At 48.3% G+C, this 27,317-nt stretch overlaps 1 protein-coding gene across 4 annotated transcripts in view; it reads right to left on the minus strand.

Annotated features, from left to right (window-relative positions):
* Nucleotides 1-8,467: 8,467 nt before the first annotated feature.
* The window catches only part of NR6A1 (nuclear receptor subfamily 6 group A member 1), a 224,563-nt gene continuing 205,713 nt past the window's right edge, over nt 8,468-27,317 (minus strand). For all 4 annotated transcript variants that reach the window (XM_082695576.1, XM_082695575.1, XM_082695578.1 and 1 more), the window contains 4 exons: nt 26,292-26,546; nt 18,547-18,668; nt 16,090-16,242; nt 8,468-13,675 (listed from right to left, as the gene is read on the minus strand). In XM_082695576.1, coding sequence (XP_082551702.1) covers nt 13,587-13,675; nt 16,090-16,242; nt 18,547-18,668; nt 26,292-26,546 — 619 coding nt within the window. In that variant the 3' untranslated portion in view covers nt 8,468-13,586. The remainder of the gene's footprint in view (nt 13,676-16,089; nt 16,243-18,546; nt 18,669-26,291; nt 26,547-27,317) is intronic.

Here is a 27,317-nt window from a genome sequence, read left to right on the forward strand (position 1 = left end):
CCCAGATGCCCCACTTAATGCATTTTTTAAAAAAAAAGATTTTAGAGAGAGTTTAGCGAGAAAGAGAGAGTGAGAGTGAGTGCTGGGGGAGGGGCAGAGGGAGAGAAAGAGAAGCAGGCTCCCTGTTGAGCCTGGAACCCCTTGCCAGGCTCCATCTCAGGACCCTGAGATCACAGTCTGAGCTGAAACCAAGAGCTGGTCACTCAAGTGACTGAGCCACCCAGGTGCCCCCAGCACTTTTTATTATCATGAAAATACCTGCAAGACAAAAATTTTGTTGACAGTCGTAACTAAACAGTTCTACAGATTAAAAGCACAGTAGTCCCCGCTTACCTGTGGTTTTGTTTTCCACTCTTTCTTGTAAAGGTTTTATTTATTTATTTGACAGACAGGGATCACAAGTAGGCAGAGAGGCAGGCGGGGAGGGGGGCGAAGAGAGCCCGATGCGGGGCCTGATCCCAGGACCCTGGGATAATGACCTGAGCAGAAGGCAGAGGCTTTAACCCACTGAGCCCCTGTTTTCCACTGTTTCAGTTACCTGGGGTCAACCGGGGTCAAGAAGTCGAGGACCCTCTTCGCGACCTGTTGGTAGAAGGTCAGCCCCTAGTAGCCTCTCGCCACGTCACGGTGCTCCCACCGTTCAGCTCACCTCTCTCACGGAGGCCTCGGATCATCTCACAAGAAGAAGGGAGAGCATAGTTCACGGTATTTTGAGAAAAACCACAGGCACATACCTTTTATTACCAGTATATTGTTATAATTGTTCCGCTTTATTATTAGTTATTGTTACTGTGCCTAATTTAGAAATTAAACTTTATCATAGGGATATAGGTATGGGAAAAACCAGAGTGTATATCCGGTTCAGTACTATCCATGGCTTTCAGCTTCTGGTGGGGGTCTTGGAATGCATCCTCTGCCAGTAAGGGGGACTACATATTCTAATTCTAATTTCTACCTATGACATCACATATAACTTATTTCCCAACATGCATGACTTCACAATTATGTCTTTTTCACCCATTGAAGTTCTTACGAGGTATATTTCTCTTGCCTATGACTGACCCTAACTCATCTTCCCATATTTTTTTTTTTTTAAGATTTTATTTATTTATTTGACAGAGATTACAAGTAGGCAGAGAGACAGGCAGAGAGAGAGGAGGAAGCAGGCTCCCTGACGAGCAGAGAGCCCGATGCGGGGGCTCGATCCCAGGACCCTGAGATCATGACCTGAGCTGAAGGCAGAGGCTTTAACCTGCTGAGCCACCCAGGCGCCCCTCATCTTCCCATTTTAATACAATGATTTTGTTTCTGGATTAACACCATTCATTGTCTGGATTTAAGAAACACCCCAGCAAGCACCTTGACATCACTGACATGTCACATCTGCGTAACAACAACGAACAATCCCGGTCTTTTGTGCTTCCTTTGCTGGGAGACTGTGAAATGGGGTTCACTTTAACTGCCTTCGTGAACAGGGCAAACAGGGCCTTTCAACACGGTTGTGCCGTGGGAAGAACTAGATTGGTCTTGTCAGTCTCCTGCTGAGGCTCTGAGCCCTAAGGAGAAACCTGAGGGCTTAGTGGTGGAGACTCGGGTTTAAATCCCAGTTCTGCCGTTTCCTAGCTGTGTGACTTGTCTCTGGACCTCCCATCCTCTCCAAAAAATGGGGACAAAATGAGACAATGCCTGCACCACACTCAGTGGCTGCCTGAGCGTGTTATGTGTGCTCAATAAATGTTTTGCAAAACACAAACAACAAGCCCCAGGACCGGCATGTCTGGCCTCAGGGGCCCTTTTGGTGTGGAGTCTGGATTGCACCATCATCCTGAGCTCTGTTTGCCCTTCTGGGGGAGCGTGACTCACCCCAGCCTGGGGAACCCTCAAGGCTCAGGGCTCAGGGCTGATTTATCTCTGGGTCCACAGCAGCCAGCAGAGCCAGCGTCAATGCGCATTTGTTCAATGCCTACTTGTCTCTGCACCAAAGGCCCCACATGCTGCCTGCGAGGTCGAGTTCTGCTGCCTGTCCCTCCTGTCCTGTTGCCTTCTCTGTAGGCGGTCCGTGGACACTTTCCACTGCCCAGGCTGGGCACTGCTCACCTCTGATCGCCCTCGACACCTCTATGGGCATCCCCTTCCTCTGCGCTGCCCCTCCTCGGCCCTCACCCTTGCTGGGTGAGGCTGGCAAGGAATGTATTGGGGACATAATAATACAGAGGTCCCCAAGCACCGCGTCCCCTACCATTCCACCCCTGTGGTCCGCCTCCACCATCCTGGAAGGTAGGCAGTATTTTCCCCTCACCTTCCATGAGCAGCATTGGAGAGATGAACAAACTCGGAGTCAGGGAGAACCCAAGTCTTTCCAAAGTCACAGAGCAAGGGTGTGATGGAACTAGGATTTGAATCCAGGCAGTGGGCTTGGAGAGTCCGCGTCCTCCCTCCTCTGCCAAAGCCCCTGGGTGGCCCATTTGTCTTTTCCTTCAAGCTCCAGCCCAGGTGGTCCCAGGCCCTGAGACCCACCCAGAGGGGAAGGAGAAGGGGGTGATCCAGGCTCCCCGCTCCCACCCTCCCCAAGTAAACAAAGCACAGGGTCTCTCTTCTAAGTGGGGACTTTCCCAAAGTGCCAGGCCTATTTCCTGGAGGTGGAACAAGGAACAAACAAACTAGAGACCTAGGAACTGACATGGAGCGGAGAAAGAGGATCAGGCTGGGGTTGGAGCACCGTGGGGAAAGACAAAAAAAAAAGAACCCACCGAGAAATGAGGCAGAGAATGAGAGAAGAGAGACCCACTGCCAGCGTAACAGACCCAGATATGGTCAGAGAAAGAGAAAGGGAAAGAGGGAGGAAGGGAGAGAGGTGAGGGGGAGGGGGAGAGAGAGAGAGAGAGAGAGAGCGCGGGACAGAGCAAGGAGGGAGAGGGAGAGGAGGAAGGACCAAGAGCAATTTCGAAAGAGGGAAAGAGGGAAAGTAGAAATGGGGGAGAGGGAGACTGAGGCAGAGAATGAGAAAAGAGAGAGGGGCAGGGTCCGGAGCCGGAGGCAGAGAGGATGTGGACGTGGAGACCCCTCGCAGGGCAGTGGAGGGGGGCGGGGCTCCTGGCAGGCGCAGACGCTGTTTCCGCTGCACCCCTTATCAGCCTGCTGCCAGATGTTCAGATCCGATGCCAATGTCAGAGAAGTCCATAGTGCCAGGTCAAGGCCGTGGCCAGCGGGAGCCTCAGCTGCAGTGTGGGGAGGGGAGCTGGGGGCCGGCAATTGACCTGCTTGCTCTTCTCCCTGTGCCTCCTGGTTCTCGGGACTGGACCACCTGGTGGGGGGTGGGAGACACCAGGCGCCTCCGGGGGCCTCTTCTCCAGGCTGAGAGCAGGGACTTGCAGCGGCAGAGCGGGGCTCCCGGTAGCACGTGGACACATCCATGTGTGCAAGTCCCCACGTGCGTGGAAGCACATGGACACAGGCGCACAGACCCACACGGGTGCACAGGAGTGCACAAAGCTACCAGGGGGCCATGCAGAGGCCGGGGCACAACTGCCCCCACCATGGCACTCCTCTGCTGGAGCCCCTGCTCTGCTTGGTCCCCCTCACCTGAGCCAGGACTGTAGCTGGGGCTGGAGAAGGAAGGCTTGTGGCCGGCAGGGTTCCCAGGGCCCACCCTGCTCTTCCACAAATGGGACCCTTAAGGGCCAGAGGGACAGACCTGGCACCTTCTAGAATCTGAGGCCTGGTGAAGATCCTCGGGAGGAGAGGCGGGAGCTGGGTGTCTGGCAGGGCTGGGGCTTCAGCCTTGGGCCTGGGCCCCTCCGCCATGCTCCTGGAGTGTGCAGCCGCAGCTGGGGCCCCCTTCCTGGGATAGTTTATCTCCCAGTGCACACGCTTGGCCCTCAAGGGGTGACCCAGCCTTGCTCCCCACATTCCTCTTCAGCCACGCAGCCGGTGGGCCCCCCACAGCCCTGAGACAGGGCCTGTACTTGGGGGGTGGTCGGGAGCAACAGCTCAGAGCCGTCTCGCTGACCTCTTGGCCTCCTTTGCAGCTGTCTCTTTGTTTTTCTCTGCTTTTGTCTCTGAGTATCTCTCTAAGGCTGTCTCTGCTGTGATTAATCTGCGTCTATCACTACTTCTGCCTCCGTCTGTTTCTGGGCAGGTCCCAGTTTGCTTCTCTCTGTTTCAGTCTCTTAGTCCGTCTCTCTCTAGGGTCCTTGAGTGGGGCCCGGCCTGAGGATCCCCCCGCTCTGCTCTCTGCCCTAAGGGCCAACTGCAACGTACGAGACGCCAGCTGTGGGCAAGTGGGCAAAGGGCCTGGGCAAGTGGAGGCCCTAGACCTGTAATGGGTGAACTGGGGTGGCCCAAGCGAAGTCCAGACCCCCTGCCACCCACCTGCTGCAAGCCAGCCCAGATAAGGGACATTGATCAGGGCGTGCAGCTGCTGAGCTCCCCCATGTAGAGAAGACTGGGGGGCGGGGGGTGTAGGAGGAGGAAGCTGAGGCTGGAGGTCTCCTGGCCTAAGGGCCTCCTTCCTGTTTGTTGGGAAGTGAGTGCCTCAGAAAGCTGCTCAGGGGAGAGGAGGGAGGCCATGGTGACTTCCGGGAAGCTGGCCAAGGGCCCGAGGCCACCCTCCCTGTGCCCACATGGGGCCTGTTGGCCCTGGCTTAAAATAGTGCAGTTCCTCTGCTGCTGCAGGGCCCAGCCCAGGCCTCAAAGGGCTGCTGGCTGCTGCTTGTGCGACAGCCAGGGCCTAGGGTGGAGGGGAGTCACCCAACCGTCCAAGCCTCCCTGGGGTGCAGCGGCCGTGCCTCGACACTGTGGGTGGGGAGTTGCAGACAAAGCAAGGGTTCCTGAGTCAGAAACCCTGGATTCAAGTGTCAGCTCCAACAGTGACCAGCTGTGAGACTTCGGGCTGGTCCACTGTGTCTCCATGAGCCTCGGTTTCCACTGTGTAAAATAGGGTAAGTGCTGGGCTTTTGATCTAAACGAGACCACAATCCGTAGATGCCTCAGAACCTTGCCAGGCTCAGAGAGGACACAAAATTGGAAGTTCCTTTTGCCTCTCTTGTCGGTTGTGCCCCAAACTCCTCACTCTGAGGAAGGGCCTCCTTGGAGCTCTCTTCCATTCCTACAGTTCTCCTAGGACTAGGTATTGAACAGGGAAGGTCTGTGGAGAGGGAGATTGCAAGGGAGGGCAAGGATGGGGCTGTGGTCTCCATGGTGAGACTTGTTGCCAAGGGAACAAGACTCCAAGAGCCCTGGGTCTGACAGTTGGGCACTTTTGCCACAGGATCTCAGACAGACTGATTACCACCGTGGACCTAAACCCTGGTGGGCAGGCAGAGCCAAAGTGGTAGCTTCTGGCTCTGCTAGGTTTCTGTTATTGGGGTGTGAGGGGCCACGGCTCCTCCCATACAGCTTTCTCTTAGGGATTGACTTAATTAAGCCCTACTTTGAACCAGCCACAGTGAGTCCTCCTTAACTCCTAAGACAAAGGCACGTCATCTCCATTTATCTGACCAGGAAAGTGAGAGGGATCTATCTGGGTCAAGGCCATGCACAGCTGGTAAGGGAGAAGAGCTAGAATTAGACCTCAGATGGTGAGACCCTCTGATGTGCCTCTGTCACACAAGCTGCCTGAGAATGGTCCCTGAGAGCGTCTATGTGGCCACATCCAACCTGATCCCAGCACCCTCCCTAAGCCGTCATATCTGGGGGTTTCTGGCTTCAGACTCTGACCTGGGCCAGAGCTCCGTTTCCTCTTCAGTTATATGGAGATGATCTTATTTACTTCAGAGTGTCGTGTAAGGATGAAGATCTCAGCACAGATCCTAACAGGAGGCACTCAGTAGTGCTTGTTTATGTTCATTCCTGAGGTTACGTACGAGTTATGTAACCTTGGGCAAATTACTTACCCTTTCTGGGCCTCGGTTTTCTTATCTGTAAAATGGGATCTTTTACAGCATCGACTTCATAGGGTGGCGTGGAGGACTCAGCAACGTAATGCATATAGAGAACGCTCAGTGCCATGCTTTGCCGACCTCCATATATACTCACTATTCTTCCAGATTATTGCCTGGCACTCAAGGGAATCAAAAGCTCAGCATTAGTTCAGTAGCAATTAATAAATTTAGAGCAGTGTTCTAAATTTTATGCCACAGAACAGTGTCCCAATGGAATTTTAACAGGAAGAAAAAATGTTCCATGCTGGGACACTTTTTTGGTAGGCCCTGGGTGAGACAGAATTAATTTTTTTCAGGCAAGACTTCTCAAAGCCTTTAATATGCCAACAAAGATTGGGAAGCAGTAAGAGGAAGATAGAGTGAGTGCAGTTATTTCCCAGATTTTTGGCAATGGAACACCTACTTCTTTTTCCATGAAGCCATCTTGTTGGGTTGTCTATGTTGAGAAACCACAGATTTGGTGTCTATAGCATTCTACATATTTGGGGGACAACACTGCTTTTCAGATCAATTTGGTTGGGTCTGTTCACTCACCTCTTACAGAAATTAACCCTTTATTAGTTTAATAGTTTGTTTTGTTAATAGCAAGAAGTTCAACCAAAGGCCATTACAGAGTTTTGTTACAAACTCTAGACATTCGTATTCAGCTCTAGAAAACCAGTCAGGAAGAACAGGGAGGAAGCCTGCTATAACTTTGGTATCAGACAGACCTGGATTCAAAAGAGAATTCTGGGGGCACCTGGGTGGCTCAGTGGGTTAAGGCCTCTGCCTTCGGCTCAGGTCATGATCCCAGGGTCCTGTGATCAAGCCCCCCATCGGGCTCTCTGCTCAGCGGGGAGCCTGCTTCCTCCTTTCTCTCTGCCTGCCTCTCTGCCTACTTGTGATCTCTGTCAAATAAATAAATAAAATCTTAAAAAAAAAAAAGTGAATTCTGCCACTTACTCATGTGTCACCTCAGGCCTCAATTTGCTGATGTGTAAAACGAGGCTGAGACATGAGCCTCATGAAACTGTTACGAGGGTGACAGGAGACAATGCGCGCAAAGCCCCAATCATAGTGCCTGGCATTCACTGGGCGCTCAGCAAATGTATTTCTTCTCCTCCTCACACCTCCGTGTCCTAGCTGTTCCCTCTTGCGAGGCAAGGGAGTCTATTAATTAGTTCTGCAGTGTTTCCTTTGTTCTAAAGCCATCTCTTTCTAACCTCAAGGGCTCTCTGGTCCCTTGTGCCGGAGGAGGCTGAGGTGTGGGACGGCAGCTGGGCTTCCCCTCATTTCACACATGGGGATTTAATAGACTTTGATCAGATTCTCCTCGGCCTTTACGACTGCAAACTGAGAAGTCTCCACCTTTCCTGCCTTCATATAACCCTCAACCCAAACTCTGCTGCTTCTCTGACCTTATGCAGCAGGATTACAGGATGAGTGGGCTTTGAAGTTGGGCAGATCTGGGTTCAAGTCCTAACTCTGACACTTCCTGTGTGACTTTGGACACATCCCTCCATCTCTCGGAGCTTCCATTTTCTCAACTCTGGAAGACCTCATCTATTTCCTGGGCATTTCCTAAGTATTAACTGGCTGGACCATGGTGACAGAATAGGCAGGCCACCACCAGCACACTGCTGTCATGGAGATGTAGCTCTCTTTCCTGTGACTTAGCAGATGGCTTTCCTTCCTAAACTCCTGAACGTGGCGGGGCGCCTGGGTGGCTCAGTGGGTTAAATAAGCCTCTGCCTTTGGCTCAGGTCATGATCTCAGGGTCCTGGGAGGGAGCCCCACATCAGGCTCTCTGCTCAGCAGGGAGCCTGCTTTTTCTCCCCACCCCGCATACTTGTGATCTCTGTCAAATAAATAAATAAAATCTTAAAAACAAACAGACTCCTGAACGTGGCATTCAAGGTCCCCAAGAGCTTCTCCAAGCTCAAGTCTTGCTATCCCTTCCATCTGCCGCCATTCCTGGCGTGGCAGTCCCTTGTTGTGCCCGAATATTCCATGTCTCTGATTCACGGCCAGGCGATCTCTCTCCCCTCCACCTGGGCTAGCCTCCTCTGCCTAGTGCCTTTCTTCAAAACCCACCTTCAGTGCTCATCTGTGAAGCATTTCCCGAGAACAAGCCACTCCCTCCTCTAGCTCCTTACCACCTCATTTATACCCTTAATTAGAACTACTGCAAAGGTCCGTGTTTGCCTCCCCCACCAGACTAAGTTCCTCTATTTGTGCCACTTTCTAACTGGGAGTCTTTTCACCTCACTTCAACAAAATAGAGGTAATAATCCTTTAAGTTCAAGGAGGTTCAGGTTTGTGACAAGTCCCCAAACAGTGCCTGGCACACAGGGTAGACAGCTTATTATGGGACTGGTTCATCGATTCAAGCAGCTCTGACAGAGAGCCCTCCGCCAGACCCTCAGCAATAGAAACTGAGTGGGTGTCAGCTACAAGTAGGGCCAAGCAGACATCAGCCAGCTCCTTAGGGTAACCCCATGGTCCCTCCATAGAACCCCAGACAAGCTTCACAGACAGATGCCATGTGCAGAAGAATTCACATTTATTGGTTCAAATACAGTACCTAACATTTGCTAAACATGCATTTCACACTAATTGGTCACATTTCCACAGGTAGTCAATTCACAGCAAAGGGCCCATCCCTCGCCAGCTGGCAGGGTGGGAGGTAGCAGAGGGCCTGGGTACCCTGCAGAGCCCACCAACGATCATTTGGTCATGCAGGGTTGATGGAGCCAGGCTGGCGGGCAGCCCTTGGCCGGCCCTTTGGGGACAAGGGCTCAGAGACATCCCATTTACACGATTCCTACATTGGACTGTGGGTAGAAGTGGGCCTAGGATAGGTAGCCCATATGTTCACTGATGCTTGTGCCACCACAGCCCCTGGAGATGGGGTGGTGAGAGGTGGCGCTCCCTGTGCCCTGGATCACAGGAAAGAAATGATGGCCTCTTCAAACGGGTGGCTAGTCTGTGGCTGGGCAGGTGGCTGGGCCTCTCCAGACAGGGCCCAGACATCACAATGCAGCCACAAGCCCCTATCGCAAGCCTGGGATGGCGGCACAGACCAAAACACCAACACCCCGGGGCAGGCAGAGTCTCTTTCCCGACAGAAACATGTAAACAGAGCAGGAGCTACGCTATTCTTTTCCCACAGGATTCCTCAGAGAGGAATCGATCAGGAATGTCACTCAAGAGGTAGTTTTATTTTTTTTTTCTTTTTCATGGAAATTTGAGTCAACAACATTATTACCTATCATAAGACATTTCAGAGAAAGAAAAAAAAAAGTCACCAAAGGGCAAAAATGATCCTTTGGCTGGCAGGGCTGGCTCCAGGATTTGGAAGACTAGCCTCCACCAGTGACACAACTTTCTTCTTGGGCTTGGAGCAAGCTCTGGCCTAACTGGGTTTCCCGTTGAGCCTGCAACTGATTCGTGAGCGGGCTGTGCTCCACGGACGGCTGCAGGCCCAGAAGAGGGAGGCCGAATGGGCACTGGACTGGGCAGGGGGACTGGGCATTTTATGGGCTGGTGGAGGCAGGGCCGTAGTGGCTCCTGTTGCAGGACAGCCAGAATTCTTCAAGTTTTAAGGTGGCCCAGGTCTAGCCAAGAAGGAAGCCCCAGTGTGCGCCTCGACTCCACATGTTCTCTGGGGCTCCTGCCTCGGAGGAAATGGTCCAGGTCCGGTTCTCAAGCCCAAAAAAGAAGCTGCTGCTTGTGGCAGCCAAGAGAGGGGTTTCTGGGGACCCTGTAATTAAATACACATCCCTGAGCTATGGCCCTAGAAACCCTTGCCTCGAGGCTAATCAGTTTCCAGCACCTGGTGGAATGATTGCCGTTTCTCATCCTGAGACACAGATAAAACATCATTTCACAGACACTGGACATAGATGCTTCGAGCTGAGGAAAAAGGGAGGAATGATCAACTACAAAGGCAGAGGGGAGTGTAGGGAATTCTCATGGATCAAACTGGGGAAAGTGAGAGCAGTGGTATTTTTGTTTTTTTTTTTTTGTTTGTTTGTTTTGTTTAAAAAAAAAATCAATAAAGAAAAACGAAAGAGCTGATCTGAAAGACTGGATTTCTTAAAATAATTGCAAAATTTTTAAACAGCAACAAGAAAAAAGACATAGACCAGGGGCCCAGAGCTAAAGACTTGGAACCACTGCCCAACTTCCTGCCCTGCTGGGAGGCCAGGGTCCCCTTACTCTGGCCAACCGAGGGCATGGCTTCGATGCTGCCCACGCTGGGTTTGTCCATCCGTCCATCTGCCCCATTCTCCAGGAAATCAAGAACAAACAAAAGTAGGAAATGGGAAGCAGAAGTAGAGCAAGACAGCTCACAGAGCTCAGGTTTTTAAGGACCTGGTGACATATTGGCCACAGCAGGTACTCACATCCCTGGAAAGGGGTGGCACGTGAGAGGCAGGTCAGTGTGGGGCGGGTGACTGTCAGCAACGCTGTGGAGACCCTTAGATTCCCTCTATCCACCCTCTGGTTCTGGGGAACAAGACAAGGAGGTCTCTGCATGCTGCCTTCTATTCCGTGAGTTTCGCTCACCTCAGTTACAGGTTAAGCATGGGGCTGGGTGTCCTCTGAGCCAGGTGGAGTGCTTAGAGAAAGGTTCTGGGGAGTTTCTCCAGACAAGGGCAAGACCACCAAACCTTGTGAAAGACTCCAAAATTGTACAAAGGAGCCAGAGAGCGTAAGTTGTAGGTGAAGTTCCAAAATTCCAAACTTTTGTCTTGGGTCAAGAAAACATTTAAAGGGAAAGGAAAGGAAAAGCCTGTGTGTTTCAATGCAGTGCACGGAGGCAGGACTCTCCTTTACCACACAGCTTTCAGGGTTACATTTTTATGGCTGAAAAACTCTCACTCAAAGTGAGTGCTGTTGGTAGCAGGGGATTGAGAAAGGACAGAAGAGAGGGGAATTAGAGACAACATGCACAACTTTTTTCTTCTTCCACTAGCAAAAAGGCTACCTGCTAACCAAATGTTATGGGAAGAAAGGCAAAAAACAAACACACCAAACCTCCCCCTCCAACCTTTCTCTGTGTCCTTCAAACCAAATTCACAAATACATCTAGTGGCTGACCTAATGTCTCCACACTGCTAGCTACACTCCTACCTTCTCCTCATAATACCTGAGTTTGCAATGCAACACATTCACTTTACCCTGTTTAAAAAAAGCCCACGTCATAAAAGGACTGGGTGCAGAAGACATTAAAAGCTGTCCACAGGTCAGGCTCCGGCTTGGAACACACGGCCACTTGGCTCAGAGATTCTGCAGGGCTCTTGGCAATGAATGGGCTCTTTGTTCTGTGGAATCTGCTGCAAACATTTGTAAAAATGGATTTGTACAATGGCAACTTGCAGAACCTTTCCCCCACTCCACAAATTAACAACTTGCTCTATTTAATGCTGCATTATTGGAGACATGTTCTTGTCTTGTCAGAGAGCAATATCCTCTGATACCCAACGCAACCAGTAAAATGCTTAATTTAAGAAAAAAGCAATTTCAAAAAATAATAATTTGACAGATGGAGGTCTAAGCAAAGAAAGATATGGCACACAGGAGCAGTGCTGGAAAAGGGACTCTGATAGGTGTCTCCTCCCCTACCTTGAGAAAAGCAGCTCAGAGTCTGACCTGTAGCCAAAGAATGTGATCTACTTGGTTAAATAAAAAAATCAGGGAAACAAAAATATCGTGACTTTAGAAATAAACAGATACACAAACATAAATCTTCCCATCAACATGTGAAGAACGTTCTGGTTGGAGGTTTTCCTGAGGAACATGTCTCTTTTTTCTTTCTCAGAGCAGCTGGGGAAACGGCAGTAAGGAGTAATGCTCTGAGTTCTAGATCCGTCAAGGGACAAAGTCATCGCTCTGCTGGTACCCGTAACATGTCACTGGAAAAAAAAAATATTATAATCCGACACAGACTACCTGGTGTGCACTCGGTCAAGTTGCTGGCTGGGTTGGGAAGAGAGCAAACGGCAAAACAAAATGCTACAGGCCCCTCCAGCCCACTCAGGGAGGTCCCCAGTTAAAGCGGTCTGTGCACTGCACTGGCTGTGGGAGATACCTGGGGACGGGCAGGGACGGTTACAACAGTAAGGCAGAGAATGGAAAAGCACCTGAAAGATTTCTCAGACAGACACGGTGTGGCCACTGGCTAAAGCCAAGAGGGTGAAGAACGTTTTCCAGGACTAGGCAGGGTAGGTAGTGAAGGAATAGGAGGTCCAGGCCGTATCTGCAGAGGGGGGCAGCCAGGCCCTTAGGAACATGAGGTAGTTTCAAGCCCCCCCTTCCCTTCCAGGTGCTTTGGCTCCAGCCCTCCAGGCCTTGGTCAGCCAGGCCACCAATAATCTAAGGGGCAGGTGGGCCAACTCTGGTACTTGGGCTTTCTGTTCTAAGGAAACCTGGTCTCATTTTTGGAGAGGTTAGGAGAACTTGGGAGGAGAATGAAGGGGCAAAGCCTCTGTTTAGCTGATGGGTGAATGGTCCCTCCCACTGTATGAAAGACGGCAGGGTTTGGATTCAGTCCTGAGGATGAGACAGGATGGGGTGAGGGGAACAGGGAAAGGAAGACTGTTTATTCTTTTGGCAGTCTGGCCTTTGTCCCACTACCCTTTGAAAAAAAGCAAGGTGAAAGCAGAATAAATCAGTAGTGGGCACCAGGATTCAGAGCACGACATTTTGTTCAGCTGTTTTTTCAAAGGGCCAAGAGGAAGTCAAATGTGTAAGACAGAGTGGCAAGGAGTCTGAGGAAGGTAGACCTTGGTAGACTCAGGTAAAGACACTAGGTAGCTGTGAGCTCCAAGGGAGTAAATTCCCAAGAATTTACTGCCAGGACCACGTATGGACAAAAAGTTGACAGTAGCAGAAACCAGTAGTGGTGGTTCGGACGGTGGGGCAGGGGCAGCCCACAGCATGGTATGGGAACAGAAACTCTTCTCCCTGAAGAGTTCTTCGGAGGGAGGACATCTTAGATTCGGTCACTGCACTCTACTCCCTCAACTACCATGCTTTCCGAAGAAAAGAGAATGCTAAATCCTCATATCCTGTTTCCAATATTTCACCCATTTTGCTTAATAAATCTCCCAACACCACTTTGCCCCTTTATGGTGTGCTCTTTTACTTTTACCCGGTAATTCTGTGACTAGAAAAAGGCAGCCTGCTCTCGGACAGACTAATGTAGGAGTCTGCTGAGAACATGTGGAAAAAGTAGGGATGGTTACACCCCTCCCTTTCCACTGAGGTAGTCGTCTTTGTCAACATTATGGAAATATTCATCTCAGCCCCATCCCACCCTCTCCCTCAAAATACAAAAGAACTATCTCTAAACAATGACAACACTATAACATTAAACATCTTCACATTCTGTAAACTGCAAGGAAATGCATCGGCTGCATTCACACAAAAGCATGTGCATCATGTTGAAGGCCATACATTCAACTCTGTCGTGAAATAAATATATAGAAAAATGAGGTTAAAAAAACAGACAAACAAACAAAAACTCTTCTTGCTATGGAGGCAACTGGAAACACTGCTCCACAGCCTCCATCTTGGTCTCTCTGGCTCTTTCTTCCGGAGCCTGTTCTGCCCACCCACGGCGCCATGGCTGGCCCGAGGAGGAGCGCTGGGAACAGGTCATTCCTTGCCCACGCTTGTCTTGCAGGAATGCAGCACCACCTTAAAGAGGAGGGGCAGCTGCTCCAGGGGTACATTCACCATCTTTCCTGGTAACAAGGTGGGAAAAGAAGAGTTAGTGATGGCTGCAGTGGAAGAGTGTGTCCGCCTCCTCTTGGGCTGGGGGAGGGAGAATGTTGCCTTTTTGAGGGACTAGAGCAAGAAAGTGCCGGGAGTATCACAAAGACGGGAGTACCAGACCAACTGTGCTAACCACCTGATACCCAGACCCATGTCGGTACCCTAGAGTCTAGTCATGGTGCAAGCTATCATCATTGCTACCATCTCCTTACTCCATGCCAGCTGTTTCAATGCATTATCTAATTCTCATAATATTTCCAAGTAATAGATATTACTTGTCATCTCCATTTTATAGATGAGGAATGTTAAACTGAAAGGTGTTCCCTAGGTATTTTCTTCTAAAATACCCTGAGAAACATACCCTATTTTTTTTTTCCTGGTAGAGTCTCTAATTAGCATTCTGTTCTTTAGAAGAGTATAAAGGGTTAATAAAAGTACTGGAAAAGAAGGAGGGGGTGGTCACAGGGGCAAATAAATTTCAGAAACTTGGGGCTGAGAAAGGTGTACAAGCTTCTTCACTGGAAAACATCTCAGAGCACTCAGTGTGCTGATATACTTTGTAAATACCAGACGCTGTGATTCTTCTCCCTGCCAGTACCTTTTTTTTTTTTTTAAAGATTTTATTTATTTATTTGACACAGAGAGAGAGATTACAAGCAGGCAGAGAGGCAAGCAGAGAGAGAGGGGGAAGCAGGCTCCCTGCTGAGCAGAGAGTCCGACGTGGGGCTTGACCCCAGGATTCTGGGATCACACACTACCTGAGCCAAAGGCAGCGGCTTAATCCACTGAGCCACCCAGGCGCCCCTCCCTTGCCAGTACCTTTGAGTCACCTGGGGAGTTTTAAAAAAATATTGATGCCCAGGTCCCACTCCATACCAATTAAATCAGAATCTCTGAAGAACAATCCAAGCACAGATATTCTTAAAACATTTTCCAGGTGATTCAAAATGTTGCCAGAGTTGAGAATCCAGCTCTGTCGGGGAGAGTAGGGTATTAACCACTGACCTCCCTGTATTTCAGAGAGCATCTGATTAACATCTTATTCAGTAAAACATAGATTTGGAAACGCCAAGCCATAAACTATCAAAGCACCCCTAAAATTCAATATTTTAGGTCCAGTTCAGCTCTGTTAGACTACTTAGGTCCAAAAAGTTGGGAAAAAATTCCTTTGTCAGACTGAAAATTTTTTCCTCCTGAATTTGGCTGAATTTGACAGAACAGTTTTATCTTAGAGGTCACATTTCTGAGTTTTCCCTCAGTATATGCTATTACTATATACAAGAATCTTTACCAGAAGACCTAAAACAACAATAAAAACAAAACCCAGGGGCACCTAGGTGGCTCAGTGGGTTAAAGCCTCTGCCTTCGGCTCAGGTCATGATCCCAGGGTCCTGGGATCAAGCCTGCATTGGGCTCTCTGCTCAGCGGGAAGCCTGCTTCCTCCTCTCTCTTTGCCTGCCTCTCTGCCTGCTTGTGATCTCTGTCTGTCGAATAAAAAACAAAAACAAAAACAAAAAGGAACGCCTGGATGGCTCAGTTGGTTAAGCAGCTGCCTTCAGCTCAGGTCATGATCCCAGTGTCCTGGGATCGAGTCCCACATCGGGCTCCTTGCTTGGCAGGGAGCCTGCTTCTCCCTCTACCTCTGCCTGCCACTCTGTCTGCCTTGTGCTCGCTCCTGCTCCCCTCTCTCTGACAAATAAATAAATAAAATCTTTAAAAAACAAAAAACAAAACAAAACAAACAAACAAACAAAAAACAACAAAAAAACAAAACCCAGGACTTTATACTGGAGCGGACTTATTTAAATGTCAAGAAGCTCAGAAGGGGGTCAAGATTTCAAAGCAATAACAACAAAAATTCCTTTGCAAAGGTAGGATTCTTGAGAATGATTTTAAAGATACTGCTTTAAATGAATAATCTCCAAAAATCTGTAAGAAATTCTATGAAATGAAGTTAATTTTAAAAATTGAGATATAATTATTTCACATAGCATAAAATATATCATTTTGATGTCTATATTTTAAAGTATATATGCAGGAAATGAAGTTAGTTTGAGAAACTCTGAGCCTATTTCCCCATCCATAGACGGACCATAAATATCACCAACAACCAGCCTTGCAGAGTTGGTTCTGAGATTAAAAAAACATAAGGCTACAAAGCACCTTGCACGTGATAGGCACTTGGGAAATATAAGACTCTCTTCCCTACAAAGAAAACACAAACTTCTCAACAGAATAGAACTTTCTGAGGGCAATGGTAGTAGCTCTTTTATGCAGCTGGTGACAAGCACGGAATGAGCTATCCTGAACACAAAGCCTATGTCATTTCTTTCACAAGGCAAGAGAAGCAAGGAAGGTTTGCATGCCCCGCCCAAAACTGTACCTGCAATATAGCGAATCTCAGGTAAGCACATCATGAGGTCAGGAAAGCGGTTCGGCTGATGGGTATATTTATATTCAGTGAAATCCTGGCATATGTACCAGTACCGCTTGTTCAACTGTTCCAGCTGTGAGGCACTGGTCAGACCCCTGATATCTGTGGAAAAACAAAAACAAAAACAAGAACAAAAACCACACAGGAAAAGGAGGGGCTCTCTACTGTGGAAGAAACATGAGTTCCTTGAATATGTGCATCTTTCAATTAAAAGCTATTCAACATTGTCACAACAGGAGATCTTTTCTCTTTCTATCACAGAGAAACAAAACTCTGGATAAGGGAAGAGAAATCAGATAAAGGAGGAAAAAAAAATATGAAGGACAGTCACTAGACCGAGACACTTGAGCGCTGGGCGGCATCTTTCTCAGCTTCCTGCACGGCTCCCAACACAGGGCTCGACACAGAACACAGACCAGTGGATGTTGAACAACTGATTGAGTAATCTCCCTTTCACAATATATCCGTCAAAATATCTTTTATTTATTTATTTATCTATCTATTTATTTATTTGACAGAGAGAGGGAGAGAGAGAGATCACAAGTAGGCAGAGAGGCAGAGAGAGGAAAGCAGGCTCACTGTAGAGCAGAGAGCCTGATGCAGGGCTCGATCCCAGGACCCTGGGATCATGATCCAAGCCGAAGGCAGAGGCTTAACCCACTGAGCCACCCAGGCGCCCCCGTCAAAATATCTTAAACTGGCCCTTTGCTAGAGCCAATAACAAAGTCTGCTGATAGCTGCACATACTCACACGTGGTCTCCTATGTGCGTCTGCTCATACTATCCGAGCGGTCACTCCACCTTTTCTCTATAAAGATCTCTCTCTCTTTCATTTATATATAAATGCATATGTGTATATATATAATGTATATGTATGTGTGTATATATAATGTCTATGCACATACCAACTTTTTATACACAGAATATAAATACAACTTATCTATATAATTTATACATAAAATAAGACATAAATATTCTCTATATAAATCTTACCCAGCCTTTGAGGCCCAGCTCAGATTTCTCCTTCAAGTAGCTGTTGCTGATCTCCCCCAATATGAGGCTCAAGTAATGTGTCAGGTCCCATTAGAGTGTGTACCTCTTTTTTTTTTTTTTTTTAAGATTTAGTTTATTTATTTGACAGAGATCACAGGTAGGCAGAGAGGTAAGCAGAGAGAGGAGGAAGCAGGCTCCCTGCTGAGCAGAGTGCACAATGTAGGGCTCAATCCCAGGACCCTGAGATCATGACCTGAGCGGAAGGCAGAGGCTTTAACCCAATGAGTCACCCAGGCGCCCCTAAAGTGTGTACATCTTGAAGCCAGGGACCTGCGATCTATTTTACTTAATGTCTTTCATGGTCAACACAGCGCCTGGTCTAAGGGAGGCACATGGAACAGCAGATAAATGAAGATGAATGAATAGCGAAGCAGCAGCTAGAAGGAGTAAGCCAGAGGAGGGGTTCAGACTCTGGACTAGGAAACTGAATACAGTAACAGAGCAATTCCAATGTCACAGGAAGCAAAACAGCCCTGTTCCACTGTGAGAACAGAGCAGTCATATGCTACTTTGGAAAAAAGAGAGTATGAATTCTCCTTCATGCTTCAGTTACGAGCAGCTACCAAGCACCACTTCGTGGGTGATGCCCCACATAAACCGCAGCCAGCAGTCTTCTAATGAAAAGCCATGCTTGAGGGGTGGTTGGGTGGCTCAGTTGTCAAGGGGCTGCCTTCAGCTCAGGTCCTGATCCCGGGGTCCTGGGATCAAGCCCCGCATCAGACTTCCTGCTTGGTGGGAAGCCTACTTCTCCCTCTCCCACTCTCCCTGCTCGTGTTCCCTCTCTCGCTTTTTCTGTCAAATAAATAAAAAATCTTAAAAAAAAAAAAAAAGAAAAGCAAGCCACGCTTGATCCACGTTGTGGATCCACGTTGTTTCTGTACAACCCCCACCCCCCGCCCACTCTGCCCTGAAGAGGCTGTCAGAACCACTGCCAGCCTGTCACACACGTCTTATCTCCAATAGTTTCATCAGTCACCCAGCTCTTCTTCAGCCACTGGTAAACTTGGTACATATTTTAAATGACGCATGTACTGTCCTTGGTGTCTGTGTTTAAATGCATTAAAACTGACTAAACAAAGCAAATCCTCTTCCTTCCTCTATGAGTTATAGAGACTGTGGCATTTAGGTTTGAAGAAAAAAATCCAAAGCATGCCCTGTGCTATAGAGGGGCAGGCTGAGGAAAGCAGAGGCCTTCTAGGACTGGTACCCACGTGGTGCGACAGATTCTGTGTGCCAGTCCTGAGGGTAAAAGGGCGGGAGGTGGTGTGTGAAACATGAGGGAAAATGCTCTCTGGCAAAATAAATAAATAAACAAACCAACAAAATCCCCTTTTCTCACCTCCAGCTACTTACCTTGATTTAAGAAGTTAATGGCTTTCATGCAAGCATACTCCTCATTGGAGACCTTCAGCTGATGGAACTTGTGATACAGGTAGATGAGCCGCTCGATCACCTCCATCCCTTCATCACTAAATCTGGGGAACAGACAGAGGTGTGAGTGGGCTTTGATGCCAGTGGGGGTTAAGGAAGGGAAGAAAGAGGTCTCCTACAGCTCCTTAAGGCATCTAACATAGAAAAGAGTCTGAGCTTGGGGGAAATGGAATCCAGAATCATTATGAAGGACAGGTAGATCCATGGTTTGTCTAGAGGGAAGGCAGCTCAGTCAGCTGCTGTTCCTATGGTCAGGTGGGGTGAGTTAAATCCAAGTTCACATCCAGCTCCAACATTCAAAAGCTGTAAGGCCTTGGGAAAATCATTTGACCTCTCTAAACTTCGAGATTCTCTTTTGACAAATAATAATGCTTGCCTGCTTGCGGGTAACAAGGGCCAAAGGCAGTCTGAAATGTAAATGTGGAAAAATACAACACTATCAAGATTCTGTGATAGTTGAGATGTAGCCTCCAGGTTCAACGGCAGCTGCCATGGTGATTCTACCTGAGCCTTTGCCACGGTGAAGAAAAAGCTGATGATTATATTTTTTAGGTTCACTGCTTCCAACAGGGTTGAGGTTACACACAATGAAAAATTTTACTGGCATCCCTCACTTTAGCTATGGGGAAGGGAAACATTACCTGAGCCTTCACGCCCTACCAGTCTCCCTGCTAGGCACTTATGTGCACTTTCTCATTGAGTTTTCTCAGCTTCATGGGCTCTGTGAGATGATCATTACCGCTGTACAGATGAGAAACTGAAGTTCAAAGAGCAGAGGGGACTGGTCCACAAGCACACAGCTAGCTGGTGGCAGAGCTAGAACTTGGAACCTAGGCTAACTTCCCAAGCCCTTGGTTCTTCCAATATCAGAGGGCAGCATCACACTGTAGCAGGTAAGACTCTGTGCAGACCATGCTCCTTTCTTTGGATTAGAAGCAAGCTCCTTGGGGAAAGACCAAGTTTTAGAAAAAGGAGCCCCAGGTTAGGGGACTAATACTCTGGGTCACAGTGGGGCACACCTCATATCAGAGGTGGAGATACCACCAAACCAAGCATCAAAAAGGCTTAATGGGGAAGCAAGAGTTTATAATAGCTGGGGTCAGGGTCAGTCTCTGCCCTTCTAGGAGTGGACTAAGGGGAGTTCTAGAGAGGCCTCAGATGCAGCTCAGTCAAGGAGAAAAGATGCCCAGCGCTGGGACTATGTGCTGGGGACATCCTCAGACCTGAGTACTGCAGCCCTATGCTGGGCAAGAAGTCCCTACGTGGGTCCTGAACGCCTGCTCTACTGCCTTCTTTGTTGACTCTGAAGGCTTTGCAAAGACTTGGCCTCTGGGCAAGCAGCACATCTCCTCTCCCTGGGGGGCAAGCCTGGCTCCTTTCTGGGCCAGAAACGTCTGCACTTCTCAAGCAGCAGAGGGAGCTATAGGAGAGCTACCAGCAATCTAGAGCCTGACCCCTTCGCCTCAACGCCCCATCAAGTTCCACCACAACCCGCGGCTCCTGTCCTCCATCCGCTGATTTGAACAATGAGGGCTGATTCCATTTCTCTCTATGCCTGGCCCAATCGCTTTTACAACGTTATTAATACTTCCCCAAACTGGCTGATAGACAAATTGATACTGAATAACTACTATACTAACCTTATCTATCATTCTATCCTTTGTTGAGTATTTGCTACTTGCCAGTTAACTCTGTTAAATATTCTACACTTATTATTTCACTGGATACTCCCAATAAATCTACAAAATTGGTATTACAGTCCTTTCTGTGCACATGTGGAAACAAAGCTCAGACAGGTTATTTACTGGGTCCCTAGGCCTCTCCTGCATTCTTACATTTTACCTCCCTGACAACCTGGGGGCTAAGTAAGATCACCTGCTTGTTAGGGACAAGAAAACACAAGAAGAGCATCCTGCCTACCCCAAAGCAGCACAGCAAGTAAGTGGTGGTGGGGTGGGGCCAAAGTTTAAACCAAGTTTTCTAACTCCAAGCCTTTCGCCTTCTTAGCACCACACGGTCCGCTCCCTGTCTTGTCCTTAACTGGTAACTGGGAAAGGCTGCCTCATGCCACCACAGGGGACCTCAGGAGCTCTGGGTTCCTGCAGCGACTCAGCCCCGGGCCCAGCTCAGGCAGGCGTGGGCTCTGCTGCAGGGCCTCCACGGTGCTGAGCCATGCGGGAGGCAGCGGGCCTGGGAGTGAAGAGCACGCGCCATCACAGGGCTCTGATCACTATTTCTGTTCTTGAGAGGGAAAAGGTTTCCACTGTGAACCCCTCTAGTAGCTGGCCGGAGAGCTGGTGTGGGGAGGAAATGTAGGCGTCAAGAAGGAGGACAGAGGCAGCGCGGCAACACCAGCGTCTGTCTGCGGCCGAGCAGTGTAGCAAACAGAGATAACGCTCCCTGCCTTAATCAGCAACCGCTCGGCCCAAGTGCTGCCTCTGGCACCGCAGACCCCGCAGGTGTGTGGTTATCAGCCAGACCCCCGGCCAGCGGCACTGAACTTACGGCCGGCTGAGTCCAGACGTGAGCCGCACAAAGGAGCTCCCAAGTGCCCCGCGGGAGCTTCTGTCCCCAATCTGCCCTTTCTCTTGGGGACAGCACGTACCTTCTTTTCCACATTTCCTAGGACAGGCAACCGTCATGGACCCCTGGCAGTGGTGGGGGGGGCTGGCAGCCAGCCCAGGAGCCCCCACTCGGTCTCCACAGCCCGACTGCAAAGCTTTCCTCCACACCCCGCATCCCACCCCTTGATAAACAAATCGTTCTCTGTTTCATGGGCCTGCTTTCTCCTGCAGCCGTGCCTCCTCCACATCTGCCCACTCCACAGTTCTAACGCCCCTGTATTCCCTGTCTGCAAATTATCAGCATTTAAAGCCAGAGAGTTGGACAAACACACCCATTCTTCTTCTAGGTTCCCATTACACAAGCACGCTGGGACAAAGAAAACATTCCCGCCAGGATCCCCCAAACCACTGGACCATTCAGTCAGCAATTGAAGCTGACACCGTGTAAGTTATGTCCCATTAAGGGGGCTGAGAGGTCCAGTTGTCTTTTTTTTCATTGAGCTAAGTGCACGTACCCCCAGGAGCAGTCATAGCTTTAAAGGAATTGTCACCTCAGCACCCATGTAAACACTCCGAGACTGAAAGTAAGATTGTTAAGTCTAGGACACACTGCAGAAAGTTGAACTTTTTAGAAGGCTAAATTATTTAGTAGAGGGTACTGGTAAGGATTCTGGGCTTTGGAGTACAATAGATCTAGGGGATAATCTCAACGTCATCTTTTTCTAGGTTTGTAGCCTTGAGTTTTTTCACCTCTCTGAACCTCAGGCTCCTTATCTGTGGAACAAGGGGAACATCAGTGCAGTTGCTTGGGGTGGTGGTGAGGACTAAACAATGTTTGTAAAGCACTTAAGATGAAATCTGGCCCAATGAACAGTCCATACTTGTTAGCTATTATCATTATTAATGGCATCATCATCATCACTCCTGTTATCACAACAAAAAGAAGAGATTGTTTCTTGAACCTTACAGCTAGGGTGTGAGCAGGGAAGCTGGGAGGCAACTGTCCAGAGATCTGACAGAAACGGAGCTACTGCTCACGAGACAGAAGTGCCCATTAAAGCCATCCAGTGCAAGGCATCTTCTCTTGAGAGCGAAGGAGTCTTGATTAGGGCCAGGAGCAGTCACTGGCTGGTGCTACAATCTGCTTTAAATCAAATTTGCCCAGCTCACTGTCTGATAACACCCTGATTAAGGAAAATGGGTACCATAAATTTGATTCAATATTTAAGAAGAGAAAAGGAGGTGGTCATGTATCATCAGGGAAAAGCCTTTTCATGACAGCAGGAACTCACTGGCACTCAGGAGTCGTGAAAAAGTAAAGGCATTTTGGGGGAGTAGGAGTAACGCAGGAGCAGGCAAGGTAGAAAAGAGCTCTGGCCAATTACAGACTCCACACCCTGAGTCTCCAGCAGAGTAAGAAATGCTTTTCTCTGATGTACCTGATTCCAGAGGTTCTCATACTTCCTTTTCCTCTGACCTCCTGGGCTCTCAGGCTCTACAGACTCCAAACCAGACTCAGAGTGGGGCATCTCTTGGCCTGTTCTTCTCAGGCTCCATTATCTTGGCTCAGAGAATTCGCACTCACCTGCCTGGCAGCATCCCCAACCCCAACTTCTGCCTCCCTGAAGTCCCACTGACTATACCTCCTTGTTATCTCTCAACTCTGTGCAGCCCTCACTATTCCCACAGTCACGGCTGCCTTGTCCAGGCCATTTTCTCTTCTACCTAGGTTATGGAAAAACCTCCTACCCAACCACCATCCTCTAGTGATGTCCATGCCAGTCCATCTTGAGCTTTACAGCCACAGTGATCTTTTCAAAATGACACCTGACCATGTAACTGCTCCACATAGAAGCATCTTATGACTTAATAGTATTTACATAATATAATCCAAATTCTTTTGGTAGGCATTTAATAATCTTTTCCCCAAAATTTTATTTATTTATTTATTTAAAGATTTTATTTATTTATTTGACAGACAGATATCACAAGTAAGCAGAGAGGCAGGCAGAGAGAGAGGAGGATGCAGACTCCCTGCTGAGCAGAGAGCAGGGCTCGATCCCAGGACCCTGGGATCATGACCTGAGCCGAAGGCAGAGGCTTTAACCCACTGAGGCACCCAGGTGCTCCGTAAATCTTTTTTTTTTTAAAGATTTATTTATTTTCTTGAGGGAGAGAGTGCACGTGTGTGTGTGAGCACGGGGCAGGGGAGGAGACAAGCAGACTCTGTGGAGTGGGAAGCCCAATCCCAGGATCCTGAGACCACGACCTGAGCCAAAATCAAGAGTCAGACACTTAACCAACTGAGCCACCCAGGCTAGCATTTGAACACCTTCATGATGCTTCATGATCTGCTTTTTTAAAAAAACCTTTTTCTCCAGTCATTTCTCCCTTCATTTCTATCTCTCAGACAAATTCTCTCTACACCCTAAGCCACAGGATTGCTTTTGATTTCCTGCACAAACCAACCATCCAGGATCTCTAACTTCTAGGACTTTATCTCTTGCCTTCTTCCTGTTCTCTATAATCTACCTAGAAACACCCGTTTCAAGATGCAGCTCAAATGTCTTATCCTCTGGCAAGCAGTACTTGATTGGGCAGGAGAGGTACTTACTTCCTTGGCTGTGCTTGCACAGTCCCCCATATGCCCCTGGATCTCCACCAGTATCCCCCTGGATTACAGATTGTTATCTACCTCTGTTTGTCTCCCAGTCCCCCAAGCCGAGCTGGTGGCTCTCACCTCAGAGTCAGAAACCATGCCTGTACCATCTCAACCCCAACACCCCTCCTTTTGACACACACGACAGGGTCCTAGGTACATGGGCATGGAATCGGAACGAAGGTATTGAAGTTAACTCCTATTTCCCACGGATGGATTCCGTAAGCTTCTTGCACGGAGTAGTAAGTCCCGACAATAAATTTATTTCTTATCCTCAGAACGAACACATGTTCTAGAATCAGCATTTCCAACAGAACTTTCTGAGATGATGGAGAGGTCCTGTATCTGCACCGTCTGGTACCGTACTCAAGAAGCACGTGTGGCTAGTGAGCATGTGGAATGTGGCGAGTGCAAATGAGGACTGAATTTTTAATTTTATAAAATTTTAATTAACTTCAATTTAAAAAGTGACCCGAGGCTACCAGGTAGTATATTGGACAGTGCAGCTCTACATTCTCCTTGGTAAAGAGCCTTCCTAGAAATAAACGTTCCCTCACTAATTTACTAGCCTCTGCCTTGCTCTTGGGACTTAAGGGACTGCACAGAGTAGGATGGGGTGCTTTATGAAGCTCAAAGCCACAAGGAGCCCTGCATGGCCAATGATACCTGCCTACCTGCAGAGGGCCTGGAGAAACCCATCATTCTATAGGAACTAGAGCTCATAGACTGACTTTCTAGACAGCCCCAGGCTGCACTGGTGGATTCCAAGCAAATTCCAGGTGAATAAAAAGGACAGAGTCAACGGGGCAGCTCTGCAAACCCTGGCAATATTAAAGTCTGCTGAATGCAATTCAAACATTCAGTTGGCCCAGAATTAAGGACCAGCAGATAGGAATTTGATGGAAATAATGAATTAGAGGCTCAAAAGAGGGAGTTTGGTCATCTGCAAAATCAGAGAGCTCTGTTTACAGGACAAAGTGTCACATGGGTTCAAAACTCTGTCATTTACAGATTATCCTGAAGCCAGTAAGCATCACTGAAGAGGAAATTAATTAGAAAACCAGGGCAGAGTGTCAGCACCCAGACTCCTCCCTCCCTCATTGTGCAAAGGGCCCTGACGGTCTTGGAACTTTACTTTCAGCCTCAGCCTAACACTTAGCCTGTCTTTATTCCATGGCATTTGGGTGACAAAGGAAAGGCACTTTGGTCCTGCGTAGAGAAGTATAGGGGCTAGTACCCCATCTCCTCCACTTTTCATTGATGGGGTTATCTCTTCACCCCTCTTTATTGGTGTTCTGGAATCTGATGACTTCCATTTTTAAAAACTGTTCAGTAAAGGTTAATTATTGAAATGTCTATATAAATGTGATTTAAGGGGCACCTGGGTGGCTCAGTGGCTTAAAGCCTCTGCCTTCAGCTCAGGTCATGATCTCAGGGTCCTGGGATCGAGCCCCACATCGGGCTCTCTGCTCAGCAAGGAGCCTGCTTCCTCCTCTCTCTCTCTCTGCCTGCTTGTGATCTCTGTCAAATAAATAAGTAAAATCTTTAAAAAAAAAATGTGATTTAAGCTTTATTTTTTCACATGATAAACTAATAAGCCAGAAAAGTTAAATCAACAGATCACCTGTCCTGATTTTGGGGACTCACTGTGTGCTCTAGGACTTCAAAGTGAGTAAGTAAAAGATCTGTGCTAGATAGGGAGATTAGGATCCTGCCCAGATAGGATGAGAAGTTATGCCAGAAAACAATGAAGAGAGTGGCTCGGTTCCTTAGCCTCACTGCATCTCAGATGCAGTTAGAGCCTAAACTTCGACATTAGGCAGGCATGGGTTCGAATTCAGGCTCTGGGTTCAAATCCAAAACATTAAAGGGCAGGTCTCTTTGAACTTCAGTTTTTTAATCCATAAAATAGGCATAACAATGCCTATAATGCTAGAGGCTGTGAGAAAAGAATAAGACAGTAATATCAAATACCAAGCCCAGTGCCTGGCATGTAACAGGTAACACAGTGACTTTTAGATCTTATTCTTGAATTGTAAACTACAGCTCAGAGCCCCTCACTTTATAGATGAAGTTTAGAGTTCAGATTTTTGTTCTCCCCAGATATATTCTCTTACCTGAGTAATCCGGATGTGATTAAAAAAAAAAAAAAAAAAATAGTGTAGTGCTCTGCTAAGGCTTGCTGCCCAGTATCATTTATTTTGCACAATTACCTTGTTGCAGAGGTACTGGTATTATCCCATTTTATAAATTCAGAAGGTAGGAATCAGAGACTTGACTATGGTTACAAAGCTAGTCAGAGGCAGAGTAAGGATTCGAAGCCAGGCCCGTTTGTGGCATTAATTCCTATCCTCTGGAGTGTCAGTGAGGGCACTCCGTCCCCACCCTGCAGGATGACAGTGGTTTGGTTGCTTGGGACTTCCTCCCCAACCAACAGCCCTTACCTGTGTAGTTCTTCATCAGAGGGTGAGTACTTGGCAGTGACATCAGCCAGCTCCCCAAAGATCTGTTTGCTATAAACGGTGAGAGAGGACAGCAGGATTAATTCCTGCCAGGTAGAGCTCAGGAGGCACGTGTAATCCTTGATTGAGAGCTCGCAGAAGAAAGGCAGTTTCTTGATCCAGGCAATCTGCCTAAAGAGTAGCTCATCGGCCAGGCGGCAAAGCAGGGCAAACAGCTCTGCCTGAGTCACAGCGTACCTGGGGGGAGGAACAGTGGAAAATCACTTCCAGTGGCCAGAGAGGGAGGATGGGGGCACAGGGAAAGGGTACTTCTAAGAGTAAAAAGGGTCTCCGGCAGTGGGTTCCTTGCCCTTGATCATGGGTCTCCAGCTCCATTCAATTGAGTCTAATGATAAAGGGGCAAGACTGGGGTCAGCAGCAAGCTCAGGGCTTAAGAGGTGGGTTTGGTGAGAAAAGGTTGAAGAAAGGGAAAGGAAGCTTGGAAATTTGTGCAATTATTAGGGAATATGACTTTTAATGTTAACATTTCAACATCCCACTAATGTTCCATGTGTTAGAGAAAATTCCATCACTCCTGCATTACTTTTGGCTACGAGAGCTCCAGCAGGGCGAATCTGGTGCCCACCCAACACAGGGGCTGGCACAGAAATGCGCCCAAGGCCATAGGGCTGAAAGAGAAGAGAAAACACGTTTAGCTTTCCCTGCTCTCAGTGCACCCCCTGGTGGAGAGACTTCAGAAACTAAAGTTGCTCAGTCCTTGAAAGCTACCCCTGCATGGAAGGAACAGGGCATTTCTCATCTCTGCGCTGGACGAGAGAGGGTCCCAGTTTTCTTCTTCTCAAGGCCCCTGGCATGACTCGTCTCCATATCCCCACGCCCAGGTTTATAAAGATTTTGTGTGGCCTTCTTGTAAGCAGATCTTTGAATTTCCTCTTCTGATACTGGAGACTAGCTTGAGAAATCTCAGGATACATCCTACGAGGTCTGAATTGATAACAAACAGCCTGT

Source organism: Mustela nivalis (genome assembly GCF_964662115.1).
Source record: "Mustela nivalis genome assembly, chromosome: 13".
NCBI classification, from domain to species: Eukaryota; Metazoa; Chordata; class Mammalia; order Carnivora; family Mustelidae; genus Mustela; species Mustela nivalis.